At 37.2% G+C, this 16,854-nt stretch overlaps 1 protein-coding gene across 1 annotated transcript in view; it reads right to left on the bottom strand.

The window, feature by feature from the left end:
- CIDEB (cell death inducing DFFA like effector b) overlaps positions 1–14,383 on the bottom strand; it is a 128,183-nt gene extending 113,800 nt beyond the window's left edge. The window contains exon 1 of the mRNA XM_044057858.1: positions 14,025–14,383. Coding sequence (XP_043913793.1) covers positions 14,025–14,077 — 53 coding nt within the window. The 5' untranslated portion in view covers positions 14,078–14,383. The remainder of the gene's footprint in view (positions 1–14,024) is intronic.
- Between the last annotated feature and the right edge of the window lie 2,471 nt (positions 14,384–16,854).

The raw sequence follows: 16,854 nt of genomic DNA, 5'->3' as shown, positions 1-16,854 counted from the left end.
GAGCATGAATCAAAATGTTCCCGTTAACTTTAGTCATGTCTGTTTCCGTCAAACATCTCACCGATGACTTGTTCATCTTTCTAACTGAAATAAAATAATCTTCACCTCTGCTGCTAAGGTAGTAGCATTTTGTCTCTTTTTCTCCTTCTATACCTTCCAAAGCCCTTGCCACTGTGCTTATATAACAGTGACTCAAACACATTTTTCTTCACTGAGAAACACAAACAATTCACTATCAATAACAACATAAAATTCACTACTTTCCCTTGCACTTATTTCTTTACTTTCAGCTTGTATAAAAATACTACTTTCAATGATTGTTTTATATGTCTTTTGCTTAGAGAAACCAAGGAAAATTCCTTTCTTGGCAAGCACTGCAAAAACTCTGTGACCAATGTCTCTGTAATCTGTTTTTTGAAAGATGGTAAACACTTGGATCTTATGTCCCATATGTTGCTTTAAAACTTTGTGATGTGTCCCCCCCTCCTTTCTGTTTTTGAGACTGTAGTTGTCAATCTCTTCTTGTTTACCATCATATGGTTTCTGTTCTTGATTATGCCCCTACCCATTTGCCCTTTATTTGAATTGCCACTGTCTTTATCAATGTCGTTTGAATGATGAGGAGTCTAGGACTACACACAGTGCTCAAGATGAGGCCCTACTAACTGTCTATACCGAGTGATAATTTCTTTTTTTTAGTGGTAATGTGTCTTCCTTTGTAATTTATTTATTTAGTTTTATTTATTACATTTGTTAACCGGGTAATGTCCGACTGGGCCAGGAGCCTGTTTTCACCAGAGGCCCGGGGAGAAAAGCTCTACTACAGTAACAATACTAACAATAATATATATATATATATATATATATATATATATATATATATATATATATATATGTGTGTGTGTGTGTGTGTGTGTGTATACAGATACAAATACAGATAACATAGTATACAAATATATAGAGAAACATTAAATGAGCTACCAAGACAATTGCAAATGCATGAACATAGTACATATGAGCATATGTGCAACAGAAGCAGAATGAAGATGTATCAAATAAGCAATTCAGCACAGAGATGAAGTGAGGAGTGTGAATGTAGGAAGCAACAGGAATCAAGGGTAAAGACTAGGAGGAGCAGAAAGGAGTGCTATAGTAAGGGAGATGGGAAATAATTAGCCTGGAGTATGGCAGGATCACAGCCAATGACTAGCTAGGTAGTCCTTTAGGAGTTGTTTGAACTCATGGTAGTTAGGATGTTTTGTGATGCCCTGAGGAAGAGTGTTACAGAATTTGGCTGTTTTGTGAGAATAGAGGGAGTCGTCATGATAGTTGTGGGAGTGGGTAACCTTTAGCATAAGTTTGTCAGAAGATCTGAAGGATCTGAGAGTAATATTAGGTTGGACTAGGTTGGAAATAGCTGGGATAGCAGGGCAGTAGCTGGGTTGATGGACTGTTTTGTGGGTCAAGGTAAGTTGATTGAGAAATAAAAGGTTGGGGAGTTCAGCCAGTTGAGCTGGGAGAGAACTGGGCAGGGGTGAGTCCTGTGTGTGATTAGTGGCATATTTGGCAAAACAGGATTCTAGGTTGTTGAGGTCAGTCTTTTCCAGGTTTGTGAATATAAGAGATCAGTCTAGGAGAGTGGATGGCAGGTGTGACCGAGCAGTGGCCAGCCTGGCGCTTTGAGTTAGGTATGGTTTAGCCCTGTAGAGGATGCCACATTTGATGTGGACCTTTTTGATTGTCAGAGAAATAAGTTTATCAAATTTTAGATTATCATCTAATGTGACACCTAGAAGTTTAGCCTAGGTAGTGGATTCTATCCTGGTTCTCTTTGAGGTGAGGATTGTGAGAGGGGACTGGCAAGGTTTGGATCTTTTGTTTCTGAAAACTTTTAACTTAGTTTTGTTGGGGTTTAGTATGAGTTGGTGTTCAGAAAGGTATTTTTCAATGTCCCGAAAAGAAGATTGCATTTTTATTTTAAGTTCCTGGGTTGAGGGGTCTGAGCAGGTAAGTCTAACATCATTGGCATATTGCACAATGGAGGCTAGTTGAGTTGCAGAACTGAGATTGTTAGTAAATATGATAAAGAGGAGAGGACCAAGTATGGAACCTTGGGGTACACCAACTGAGATGGGAGTAGGGGGAAAGAATGTTCTCCCATTTAGTAGCCTGCTGCCAATTGGAAAGATAGCTATGGGACCAGGTTAGGGATGATGAGCTGAGGCCATAGGATGATTGTTTAATAGTAACTGGTGGGAAACAGTGTCAAAGGCTTTGAACATATCAAGAAAGATAGATGAGACAAGCTGGCCTTCATCCATGAGATGATGAATAGTGTTAATGCAAGTTAGTAGGGCAGTGCTTGTACTATGTTTAGGTCTAAAGCCATGTTGAAAACTGGAAAAGAGGTTGTGACTAAGGAAGTGGTTAATGAGTTGGTTTTGGATGCATTTTTCTAAGATTTTTGCAAGGGAGGAAAGGATGGCTATGGGACGGAAGTTAGTTGTTTAGAGAGTCCGCCATTATGGAGGGGAATGATGTGTGATATTTTCCAGAGAAGTGGGACATATTGTTCTGCAATAGAATGACTAATCAAGATAGATATGGAGTAGGCAATAGAAGGAATTGCAACTTTTAGAAATTCGTTAGGAAGCTGGTCAGTGGCAAGACAGCAAGGTTTAAGCTTGGTAGGAGAGTTTTTATATAACTTGTTTGTATGGGTGTAAAAGTGAAGGGATGGGATTAGCTGGAGCAGGGGTGGGCACATTAAGTTGGTGAATGGGCTGGTTGTCTAGCAGGGAGGTGATAGTGTTTCTAAAGTGAGAGTTGATTTGAATTGCAATAGGGTCAGAGTTGTTTGAGGTGACTGGGGCTGGAGTTGTGGTACATCCAGGGCTGAGGAGATACTTGATGGTTTGCCAGAATTTTTGGAGATTGTTTAGGTGTTTCTGTTGACAGGTTTGCAAGTAGGTTTGCTTGTCTTTTTTATTTATTTCTATCATCTTTTGCTATCATTTTTTTTAAAACAGTCCTTGAATGTTGCCTATTCTCTTTTCATCTTTTCTACAGCTGCTTGTCCATAAGCTCTTCTCCATAACTTTTCCATCTGCAAAGAGGCAATGTTTTTCTTTCAGAGCTTTTAGAGTGCCATTTTAAAGATAACGAAAAGGACTGACCCCTGTGGTATGTCACTTATCACTTTTATTCTAAAAGATTCATTTTACTATAACCCCCTGTATTTTTCTGTAGCCATTGTTTTACACATATTAACCAGAAGCTTTGAAAGGCTATGTAATCTGTTCATTAACAAGCTACATGACACCATATCTGATGCTCTGCTAACTCAAAATAGGTCACATCTGCAGCCACACTCTGATGTAGTACCTAGTTATCCAGTCAAAGAACTCTGGCAAATTTATCTGTCATGACTTCCTCTTATAAATCCATGTTGCCCTGTGTTCTGTGCCCCCATGACTTTAAGGGTTTGTATATTTTTTCTTTAAGTCAGCTCACATGACTATGACTAAGATGCATGATGACGAGACATTGCCTGCTTACCTCTTTCAGGGGAGAGGACATGCTAGAAGCACACAATCAGTTTTATGAGTACTGGTGATGATACTGATGCCATGGTAAGTATGTGGGTGGGCAAAAATGACATGCCACCACAGAGATTAAGATCCTTCCATCATGGCATCATTGTAAGCTCACCTAGATGACATCAGCCACACATATCATGAGTTATGTGGTAGATTGTCCTAGAAAATCCCAATGTGAAGGCTCTGGCTTCTCTTCCCAACTTGTGGGAGGTCTTAAAGGCCCAACTGCAAGTCTTCCTGTTTGGAGCAAGCAGACCCAATGAGTAAAATGGAATGTCTAGTATATCCCCCAAGATATGCAGACCATGGGCAGAGAAGAAGCTATAGGAGAAGTCTGTGGTCTGAAGACAATGATAGCTCACAAAAAAAAAACATTATTTTCTTTACCAGAGATTCCACACTTCATTTTTGGGAGTTTTCACACGATTATTCTTCTGACAAAGATCCTCTTGGAGTAGCACTTTTAATTTTCATCAAGTCCAACAAATGAATTTGATAAATTACTTTTACCTACTTTTATCATCAGTGAGACGAAGGCTTTATTTAGTAGCCCTGCTTTCTCATTAAGTTTTTCTGACTACCTCTCATCTCTTACTTTTGCTGTTCCTCCTTTTTCTTCTGTTTTCTCTATTATGTAGCTGTAAAATGCTGTATCTTCCTTCTTTACTGACTTTGCTGTCCAGCCCTTTACTTTTCTAACTGCTATTCTAGTCTCCTTCTGGTATATTTGAAATTGTTCTCTGTCCTCTCCTTCTGTGTTAATTTGTGTTTAATAAATGCTATATGATTTTCACTAACAACGATATTACGGTGTCTGAGAGGTGTAACCGACTGTCCTTATCTTTATTTATTTATTTATTGACATTTGTTAACTGGGTTAGTCCAACTGAACCAGGGGCCCATTTTCAGTGGAGACCCAAGGAGGAAAGCTCCAGAAATAATACAAGTAATTATGATATTTACTAAATATTAAAGTAGGATCACAGAAATATAGTACAAGTCAAAAATTGTACACAGCAGTACAATGCATAGGTAAAATAACAGTTAAGTACAATTTCCAAAATTTGAGAACAGTATATAGCACAAGCCAAATAATTAAAAGGTTTAGAGAATATTACACAAAGGAGTACAGTATGAATACAGTTTTCTAGGAGTGCAGCATGAATACAGTTTGCTAGGAGTACATCATGAATACAGTTTGCTAGGAGTACAGTATGAATATAGTTTGTTAGGAGTACAGTATGAATACAGTTTGCTAGGAGTACAGCATGAATACAGTTTACTAGGAGTTTGTTGTGTCTTTCGGCTTTTCCCGGTTAGGGGTCGCCACAGCGGAACTCCGGTCCGCTAATGATTGGCAGTAGATTTTTATGTACCGATTTGCCAACTCTGATGCACAACCTTCAACGAAGGTACGCCCATTCACGCATGTCTCCACACAGAAGACGCTCTAGCTGAGAATCTAACAGGACAACGTCTTATTGTGAGGAGACAACATTACTGCAGCACCACCACCGCAGTTTATACAGTTTACTAGGAGTACAGTATGAATATAGTTTGCTAGGAGTACAGTATGAATATAGTTTGCTAGGAGTACAGTATGAATACAGTTTGCTTGGAGTACAGTATGAATACAGTTTGCTAGGAGTACAGTATGAATACAGTTGCTAGGAGTACAGTATGAATACAGTTTGCTAGGAGTACAGCATGAATACAGTTTGCTAGGAGTACAGTATGAATACAGTTGCTAGGAGTACAGTATGAATACAGTTTGCTAGGAGTACAGTATGAATACAGTTTGCTAGGAGTACAGCATGAATACAGTTTGCTAGGAGTACAGTATGAATACAGTTGCTAGGAGTACAGTATGAATACAGTTTGCTAGGAGTACAGTATGAATACAGTTTGCTAGGAGTACAGTATGAATACAGTTGCTAGGAGTACAGTATGAATACAGTTTGCTAGGAGTACATTATGAATACAGTTTGCTAGGAGTACAGTATGAATACAGTTTGTTAGTACTGAATACAGTTTGCTAGGAGTACAGTATGAATACAGTTTCCTAGGAGTACAGTATGAATACAGTTTGCTAAGAGTATAAGGAGGAATAAGATCTGGTAGGGAAAAGCAGATCAAATGAGAAGAGAGGAGACTAGTTCAAGTGGGGGGTTGACAAGGGCATGACCAAGTCTTCAGGAGAAAAAGTTTAAGTTGTTTCTTAAACAGGTATTCATGCTGAATGTTTCTTATGTTGAGAGGGAGTCAGTTCCAAACATGGGCTACAGAGTATTTGAAAGGGTCTTACCAATGTTTTTGTTGGGTTTATATAAGTGAAGAAGGTGTTTACTGGCAGTACGTAGGTGATGAGAGGGGTTATAGAAGGAAACTAAATTGGAGATGGAGGGACAGGATGAGGGTTCATATAGGACAGAGTGTGCAATATGTAGCTGGGGTATAAGTAGCTGTTTGGAGAATTCTAGCCATTGGAGTGACTTAAGGACAAGACAGTAGTGAGATTTGTAAGGAAGGTTGGCTGCAAATCTGGCAGTTTTGTTATAAGTTTGTTCTAGTTTAGTGATGAGAGGTTTGAACATGAGTAAGGACAGGGGCAACGTAAAGAAGGCAGGGTAGGAGTAGAACCTGAGTGAGGGAGGGTTTGGAGGAGGGTGACAGAAATGTTTTATTAAGAAAGAGAAGTCCAAGTTTCTGGTGTGTCTTTTTTATGCTTTGCTGAATATGAATATCAAATTTTTAATTTATCATCAATGATAACTCCAAGTGTATATTTGTTTCACTTAAAGGTTTTAGTTGTTTCACTGATGGCAGTGTTGATGTTTTCTTCTTTGTTCGTACACACCACCCACATACCTATTTGTTTTGTCATGATATACCTGCTCATTTGAAGCGCAGAGTTGTCACTTTTGATTGGAAAGACTGTATTTAGCTGGATGGTAAAGTACATTGTCTGGTGATAATGTGTCCTCAAATGGCTATCTACTATGTTATTTGATCACTTGTCTGTCCCCATTTGAGAAACAAGACTTTTCCTTCCTGAGTACATTACAGTACTGGATGAAGCCTACCGGTTGTATGGCATCAGGAACAGTCTTGCTGTTTAGTGTGGCTGGTCTGAGGATAATGTGATCTAGTTACGTTTGTGTATATTAAAGTCTTTCAGCCACAACACCCACCACCCCCCATTTTCTGCTCTATGAAAATTAGCCTCTGACATGTTCAATTTTGTTCTCATAAGGCGAAGGTCTTTATATAAGCCCTGGGTAGACTGTCTTGCTGCTTTTAGAGTCTCATGTGGCCCAATGTGTGTCCTTTCCTCCAAGTTTACTGATTAGTTCTGTTGACTGAATTCCTTTGTTAAATGACTCCACCTCCACTTATTTTAATCCTGTCATCTCATCAGTCCTACACATTGCATTATACACATATTTAAATTATACATTTTGAATGAATACAGTTGTACAAATCAAGTCTAATAAGCCCAGTGACGTAGAATCGAAGACATAACATCTAATAATCAAACAACGCATTTGTTTAGTTAAGGTAATCACATTGAAATAAGAGTAAGGAGAAAGAAACCATACTGACAAATTTTAACTGACATGCCAAGGGTGGTGATGCCAGCCTTCACAGTGCACTGAATTGCAGACTATATAATTATATGCAAGATGTATATTAGATTAAAATATTGGTTATGCAGCCATTAATAGTAACAGCAGAACTTCTGGGTGGGGTTAGAATCGAGTCTATGCATAGAGTCTCTGCAGCTTGCTCTAGTAACCATTATCCCTGTATCAGTTACATGCTATTTCATTGTGAATCTGTTCAATAAGGGATTTTCCTTTTTATCTCTCATGGAAGGTTGTTCTATAGGGCATGACCATGTCTAGAAAAGTCATGCTCACCTGTAATCATTTTAAAAGGGATCTCACTCAAGGAAATAACATTTTCCTGACTGTTTCTTAGGCATAACTGTTGCCTGAGTGACAGTTTTCTCTTCTATGGATGCTATTAACCTTAATTTAGAACTTTATATGTTAGCGTACTGGAAGGTAGGTTGATCTTTATATGACGAGTAGCCAGTTAAACTTCTTAAGTCAGTTGCTGTGATGAGTAAGAGGGTCTACAAGCAGTGCGTATCTGCAAATTTTGTTTTCTGCAGCCTAGTGCCTGTGCATTGTAGGCAGAGTGGAAGGATAATGCTGTTAAGCCATATTCCAGTTCTGGAAGATGTACATTTTTACATTGTAAAGTGTGAGCAGCTGGAGAGAGAAGATGTGAAATTATACAGCGCAATTTTAGTTGAGATAGAACATTATTAACTATATTATCAATATGTATTGTGAGGAGAGGAAAGGTCAAGGGTAAGGTCTAAGTATTTCTGTTCTGGCACAATGGGAATACTGTTATGGTTATCAGTTATTGTTATATGTAATATGCAATTGTGGAAGTTTGTCAGGGGTAGAAAACAGCTTCAAGTTGGTCTTTTTATGGTTAAAGAGAAGGTTGTTATTCTCTGCCCAGATGCAGAGGTTTGAATAGGACAGTTTGAGTTGTTTTTAAAGACTGGAGTGAGATGTGGGAGGTGTGATTCTAGGAGACGTATATCATCAACGACCATCACGTACTTAAATGCATCAAGAAAACCCACCAAAAGCTTGGTTTGCTATATAGAAACAAAAGGTTCCTCACACCCATCTCCAGGATCTCACTAGCCCAAGCTTGCCTTCTCCCCAACCTCTTTTACAGCTCTCAAATTTTAACTAACTTACAGTCTACATTACTTTCCAAACTTGAAACCACCTGCAATAAAGTGGGTAGATTTGCAGCCAATCTGCCTTCAAGACCACACCACTGTCATGCTCTCCAGACACTCAGATGGCTAGAGTTTCCTAACCAACTCTTATTTAGCCAACGTCTCATTATCCATACTATTTTGAATAAACCCTCCTCTTGCCCTAGCATTTCCTCACTTGTCTCTCTCTATAAGCCACCTCAATCCCTCAGAAGCTCTGACTAATGTCTCTTACAAATTCGCAAACCTAAAAAATCTATTGGACAGAATCTCTATAGCTACTTCCCTGCTCTTGCATGGAACAAGCTCCCCATGAACCTTAGGAACATTTCCTACATCCATGAATTCAAGAAAACTCTCACAAGGTATTGTAACAGCACATGGATTTGCCTCTGTAATCATCCCACATGAACTCACCTCCTTTCTCTATCACTATCCTCTCTCTCTTCCTCCTTCCCTACTACCATAACTCACTTAACTGCTCGGTATTGTACAATTACCCTCTGAAGATAACCCAGTGTGTTATGTAAATTCATTCAAATGTTTTACTGTATATTTCTTTACTATGCTTTTTCTTCAGTACTATAATGCCTCTTACTATATTGTACTGTGGAGCTTTTTCTACATTTGCTTAACCAATTTTAATGTAAATTGTTCACTGTATTCATCTTCAATTTTGTAAATTTTCTTGCTTACTTGTACTGCAGAGCTTTTCTCCCTGGGCCTCCACTGAAAAGGACTTTTGCTCAGATGGACTATCCCGGTCAACAAATGTCAAATAAATAAATAAATAAATAATAATGTAAAATTCAACAAGGGAATATGTACTGTGAGACACCAGTACTGAAACTGCCATTTAATGAAAGTTAGTTGTTAGAAAGTACTTGAAAAGTTCTATTTTCAAGACAGCTTAGGAACTGGTTTATTGTATTAGTAAAAAATACCAAGTTAAATGTATTTGCAGTTTGGTAAAGAGCAGTTTGTGGTTTACAATTTCAAACTACTTAATTATTTCAACAAATAAGGCAGCTGCAATGAGGCAATTGCTAATATTGCTGCAGAATGTATATGTTGCAGAGAAAAGGACTATATAGTTGTTCTCAGTGGATTTCTGGAACTGTATTGCTTGTCTGAGAAGAGGCAATACCTATGGGTTTGTTTAGGCATTCCTCTGTAATGAACTATCTCAAAGACTTTTGCCGGTAGGCAGCAATTGAATTTTGGTCTATAAACATTTTGAATTTTGGGAGCATGTACATTTGGTAAAGGAATAATGATGGTGGGCTTTAGCACTGGAGGGCACTACTCCTTAGGCAAGAGAAAGACTGAAGATAAAGGGGAGAAATTTGGCAATTTTATCAGCTCCTCTCCTATGGAAGGTAGGGTGAATGGAATTGATGTTTATAGAGGAGAGTTTTGAGTGTTTTACTAAGGTGCTGATTTAGTGAAGAAGAAGGAAGCTGCATCATCAACTAAGGGGTACAATCCTGGTAGTATGTTGTAATCAGAGGAAACGTTACTAGTAGGAAGAGAGGAGGACTTGGTGATGGCTTGAATAGAGGAGATGAGAAAGTTTTTATAGTTACCTGAAGAGAAGTTGCTTGTATTATTTTCAGAAGAGAATGAAGAGATGGAAATTTGGCCTGTGAGGGACTTTTTTTTTCCTTTTAGAAATGCTTAGGTATTCTGGTAACTCTTATTTGCTTACCTCTTAAAGATAGGTATTTAGCAGAGTTAGTTGCTGTTCTTATGTGCTTTCTAAGGGAAAGGTAAATTTGATGAAGTTAGTCATTCACTATATTTTGTTTCCAACTTGTTTGGACTGTTCACAATGGTAATCCTTAATTTCATTTTTTTTCTCTGACTTGTTCCTTTTTGCTTTCTATGTGTATAATATGTATTTAGCATTTTTTGTGTACAACATAATGAAGGGTATGGCTAATATCTATCTGCATTATATGTCTGAATTTTTTTTTAGCCGTCAACCCAATGCCAGTTTAAATATTTGCTAATTAAACACTCATTTAAGATTGTTGTTCACTTCCCAGTCACATTCAGACCATTATAACAGAATAGGCCTGCATTTCTTCAACTGAAACTCCATTCTGCCACAAAGCCAAATAATGAATTTTGGGACTATGTGATTGAATCTCGTGAAGCAAACCATCATGTCCTTACCCATTCTAATGGCAGGCAACCCTTTTAAAGATATTATTGTGCACATGCAAAATGACTTCAGTCCCTGCCCAGTTCCTGAAAGTATTCTCAAACTAGTTTAATATACCTTTCCTAGTCAGGGCATGTGTCCCTGTGTGGACAGCACAGAGTTGGCTGCTCTGTGCAGCTACTCGTGTGATCATAGGAATCCATTTTGTTGCTTTCTGTCAAGGAGACCAGCATGCATAATATTAGCTCTGTGTCCCTTTCTTTCCCATAAAATATCTTCTTAAGAATGTGGTCCATACAGAAAAGCTATTTCACTCTCCTGGGAGTACTGTGCTGTCCAGTTATGGGGTCCTCTGACTTCCTCCTCTGGGATCCTGTCATATCCTTTTGTGAATCTTCTACCAACCTCCTGTGGATTTTCTACTGTTCTCCTGTGTGTGCTCTGGCATCCTTCTCTGGGATCCTGTGATACCCACCTGTGGGTCTCCATTTCCAGTATCCTTCTTGGTGTCCAGTTCTGCACAGAGCTTACTGTGATCCATCATTTCTAGTAATATCTTAGCCAGTCATGGTAACATCTGAGTGGCAGAGGTGGTCCCAAAATGCTGGACAATTCTGACATCAGATGAGAAAAGACATGCCTTAGCCTAGAAAGCTGATAAAATGAGACAATACCCTATCCTGGGAGATAATATAAATTCAGGAAGTTCAGTCCTGTCATTTCTTATTTTTTTTTATTTCTCAGTTTTTGATTTGCTTGAGTGCAGTGCTTTGGTGTGTGTGTGTGTGTGTGTGTGTGTGTGTGTGTGTGTGTGTGTGTGTGTGTGTGTGCAAGCACGCATGCGCACAAGTGTGTGCACATGTGTGTATCTCACTGGTTTGCCTTCTAATAATTTGCTATTTCCTTTGTAAATTTGCTAAACTTAATACAGTTAGATCGCCATCCATTTGACATTACTAGTAAAAATCTATCTGAAATCTGTGATGTCAGCAGACAGCCTGCTGGGTGTGTTTATACCAAAAACACCCAAAAGGATGGTAAAAACCACTGACACCACTGGAACCAAATGGCACTGCTGCTAACAGTCAGAAATGAAGTGAGCCACAATGAAAAAATGTAGCTGAAAGTTTAATAATAAATACCCACAGTTGTTGAGTGCTTTCTTCCCATTAAGGGACTTCATCAGACGTGTTGGATGTCATAAAATACCCAATATAAATACAATTATTTCACATCATGTGATAAAAAAATGACCAATGGCATACAAAAGGCAGATATCAAATGACAATAGCACTCTTAAACATTACTTAAAAATAGCATTCACACCGATATTAAATTAATTAAAATGACTTAAAATGAGGAATGTTCCTCATAATGAGGTACAATTGAAAGGTATTTATTTTATTTTATTTTAGGCCGTGGTTGTGCAGCGGTTAGCATTGCCGCCTCACAGCAAGAGGTTCTCTGGTTCGATCCTCGGCTGGGGTGCCTTCTGTGTGGAGTCTGCATGTCTTCCTTGTGGTCGCGTGGGTTTCCTCCAGGTGCTCCAGTTTCCTCCCACATCTCAAAGACATGCTGTAGGTGGATTGGACACTCTAAATTGGCCCTAGGTGTGAGTGCATGCATGAGTGTGCCTTGGTAACTCGACTCTGTAAAACTCCACTGCCAATCATGAGCGGACAGGTGATCCGCTGTTTCGACCCCTAACTGGGAAAAGCCGAAAGAAGAAGAAGATTAACATTTTTTTTCTGGTGGTGCCTTGATGAAATATGACATTTACAGGCACAACCAGGGTTAAGAAAGACAATCACAAATGAACAATGGTGCACATTTTCTTACAAAGATAGCAAAAGTTTCAAGTATAAAATTTACTTGGAAAGAACAATGATAAATTTTGCAAAACTAAAATCAAAGCAAGCATATAATATATACATTAGACCCAAGTATGTGCCTATCAAGAGCAGGTAGCTGAGTTAAAGAAGAACTTAACTCAACAGATATGTATATCTTATATAGAAATTGAAACGCATTCATTTAATCATATTGTATTATAAAATAAATCTCAGCATTCAGAGCTGATCTGCTAAAGCTCAGTAATATTATGCTGCAACCATAACAAAAAAATGTTGATTCTGTTGCATGGGTAAATGGCCTATATTTCTAATAAATGAATTTTTTTACAGAAGGCTATAAAGACCACTCCCCCATAGTATGGGATTAATCTCTCAGCATTCATTTGCCTACTGTATGACTCTGGGGAAGTCACTTACAAGACACGGGTCATGTGTCACAACTAACAAAAGCACCAAATTTACAGACAAACAGGGTTTAGCTAGATAACATATAATAATAATAATAATAATAATGGAAAATATACTTTTTTCTGGACTCTACATCAGGACTGCTTCCTAACCATAGATTGTACTACTCATTATGGGGTGGGGAAAGCATTCCTGGGACAGGTGCTTCATGATTTAACCCAGCCAGACCATCGCATCTCCCAGCCACAGCTTTCTTCTTCCCTCATGTCTGGGGTGAAAAGGAAAAATGACAGGTGAGATGTGAATTTGCTGTTGTAAATCACAGACTAATATATATATATATATATATATATATATATATATATATATATATAGTTTAGAGAGAAGTAATAGTTTGTGAAATTATACATCATTAAGAACACATGCATTTGTTAGACTTTGAAAGATGTTCTCGTTTATTGTACAGCCATGCAGAATTGTTATATGTGAAATGGGGAGTTTTACAAGTTCATAAACATTTTAGAAAAGAAAAAGTAACAAGTATGGAAAAGTTTTAAAGTCTGTAAAGCTTTGCACAAGTGTTCCTAGCAATAAGTATATTTCTAATAAACTCAGAAATTAAGCTCCACATTACAGTTTAAGAATGGCGTAACCATCTGCTAAAAACAATGCAATAATAAAGTTAATCACTAACTGGGAACTCTCTTACAGGAAGCTCTAGTCTCCTTTTCTTTGCAGTCTGTGTAACTGCATACAAAGCAGAACAGTAAATACACTGAATAAAAGAGAATGCCCTCTCTAAAAGCACTGCATTTACATAAATAAGAACAGTGTAATGGTATTAATGATACAGTTTCATGAAAGCACTGCATTTACATAAATAAGAACAGTGTAATGGTATTAATGATACAGTTTCATGCACATGCATAAAGTTCTTTTTCTAGATGCAGACACCATAGTTCACAACTTAGTTGCTTTCTCCTACAGCACTGTGTAACTGTGGTCACAGTTTTCTGTTTTTTTAGTCATACAAAATATAAACACAAGATATTATGAGAAAATATTTATAAGAATGGAATTGCACTGGTACTCAAACCATTTTTCTGTTAAGATTCTGGAAAGCAGATCTCAAAAAGAAATAGCTGCACTCTACCTGAAAAATAAAATAATAATAAAAAAAAACTTACTTAACAAAAGGTAGGTTGGAGACAAACTCTTTTGCTTTTACATATTCCATCATCCAAACTATAGGCCAGACAGGACCCTGTTATTGTCCAGTAAAGGAACAATTCCTTTCACCTCGTGATCCTGTTCACTCGGACTTTAACGAGTACAGTGTTTGACTTTCCACAGGATCCTTAACAGTTTCAGTACAACACTCAGATGTTTTGGGACAGCGAATTCTCAAACATGTGGACTCTGATATCCTCCACCTCAGAGCCATGTGGTCAAAGTCTGTATGTGTCAGAGGGCACAAAACTGCGCTTAAAGTGATACTCTCTTTTCAAGTCCTGATTCTTACACTTTTAGCTGACCTAAATGTACAGAAAAGTGTTATACCTCTACAAAGAAAAGTTATTTTGTCTTGTCTTCTCAATTTCTTTTCCTTATTTGTACAAATCTGTGATAAAAATTATGGCATACGAAAAACAGCTTGTTTACGTCACAGACTGGCACAGTGTTATCTGATGACCTGATAATGTGAAATACTTGCAGTATAAAGAGGTGGGGCAGACTTAGTGTGACAACATAGGGAAGGTACATTAGAGATTTTTAGTCTAAGTGTACAAGCCAGAAAAACATTTTGTTCTGATTTTATTCACTGGCTATGTTTTACAGCTAGGTTACATGCAGCAGGGATTTTCTGTCCTGATCATCTACCTAAAAACAACAAAAAATTATTTTGGGGGGATGAGAAATATATGCTGCATAAGAGAATAATAATTACAAGGGCAAAATCAATGCAGTATTACTAACAGATGTACAGTGATAACTATAAGTGTTATGGTAGCAGGAGCATATCTAAGTATTAACCATGCAATATTACTAATAGATGTACAGTGATAACTAGACATGTTATGGTAGCAGGAGCGTATCTAAGTAGTAACCATGCAGTATTACTAATGTATGTACAGTGATAACTATAAATGTTATAATAGCAGGAGCGTATCTAAGTATTAACCATGCAGTATTACTAACAGATGTACAGTGATAACTATAAGTGTTATGGTAGCAGGAGCATATCTAAGTATTAACCATGCAATATTACTAATAGATGTACAGTGATAACTAGACATGTTATGGTAGCAGGAGCGTATCTAAGTAGTAACCATGCAGTATTACTAATGTATGTACAGTGATAACTATAAATGTTATAATAGCAGGAGCGTATCTAAGTATTAACCATGCAGTATTACTAATAGATGTACAGTGATAACTATAAATGTTATGGTGGCAGGAGCGTATATAAGTATTAAGCATGCAGTATTACTAATGAATTAAAGTGATAACCATAAAGGCTACGGTAGCAGGACCATATCTATCTAAGTATTAACCATACAGTATTACTAATAGATGTACAGTGATAACTAAAAAAGTTATGGTACCAGGAGCATATCTATCTAAGTATTAACCATGCAGTATTACTAACAGATGTACAGTGATAACTATAAGTGTTATGGTAGCAGGAGCATATCTAAGTATTAACCATGCAGTATTACTAATAGATGTACAGTGATAACTATAAATGTTATGGTGGCAGGAGTGTATCTAAGTATTAAGCATGCAGTATTACTAATGTATGTACAGTGATAACTATAAATGTTATGGTGGCAGGAGCATATCTAAGTATTAACCATGCAGTATTATTAATAGATATACAGTGATAACTATAAATGTTATGGTAGCAGGAGCGTATCTAAGTATTAACCATGCAGTATTGCTAATAGATGTACAGTGATAATTATAAATCTTATGGCAGCAGGACCGTATCTATCTAAGTATTAACCATTCAGTATTACTAATAGATATACAGTGATAACTATAAAAGTTATGGTAGCAGGAGCATATCTATCTAAGTATTAACCATGCAGTATTACTAATAGATGTACAGTGATAACTGTAAATGTTATGGTAGCAGGAGCATATCTTTCTAAGTATTAACCATGCAGTATTACTAATAGATGTACAATGATAACTATAAATGTTACGGTGGCAGGAGCATATCTAAGTATTAACCATGCAGTATTACTAATGTAAGTACAGTGATAACTATAAAGGTTATGGTAGCAGGACCGTATCTATCTAAGTATTAACCATTCAGTATTACTAATAGATGTACAGTGATAGCTATAAATGTTATGGTAGCAGGAGTGTATCTAAGTATTAACCATTCAGTATTACTAATAGATGTACAGTGATAACTATAAATGTTATGGTAGAAGGAGCGTATCTATCTAAGTACTAATTATGCAGTATTACTAATAGATTTACAGTGATAACTATAAATGTTATGGTAGCAGGAGAATATCTATCTAAGTATTAACCCTGCAGTATTACTATTAGATTTACAGTGATAAGTATAAATGTTATGGTGGCAGGAGTGTATCTAAGTATTAACCATGCAGTATTACTAATGTACGTACAGCAATAACTATAAATGTTATGGTGTACAGTGATAACTATAAATGTTATGGTAGCAAGAGCGTATCTATCTAAGTATTAACCATGCAGTATTACTAATAGATGTACAGTGGTAACTATAAATGTTATGGTGACAGGAGAGTATCTCAGTATTAACCATGCAGTATTATTAATAGCTGTACAGTGATAACTATAAATGTTATGGTAGCAGGAACATATCTATCTAAGTATTAACCATGCAGTATTACTAACAGATGTACAGTGATAACTATAAATGTTATGGTGGCAGGAGAGTATCTAAGTATTAACCATGCAGTATTACTACTAGATGTACAGTGATAACTATAAATGTTATGGTGGCAGGAGCATATCTAT

This window comes from Protopterus annectens, chromosome 16.part0, assembly GCF_019279795.1.
Source record: "Protopterus annectens isolate FY-2018-M chromosome 16.part0, PAN1.0, whole genome shotgun sequence".
Classification (NCBI taxonomy): domain Eukaryota; kingdom Metazoa; phylum Chordata; order Ceratodontiformes; family Protopteridae; genus Protopterus; species Protopterus annectens.
Note: the sequence above shows the minus strand (reverse complement) of the source record. Positions and strands in the feature narration are given on the sequence as shown.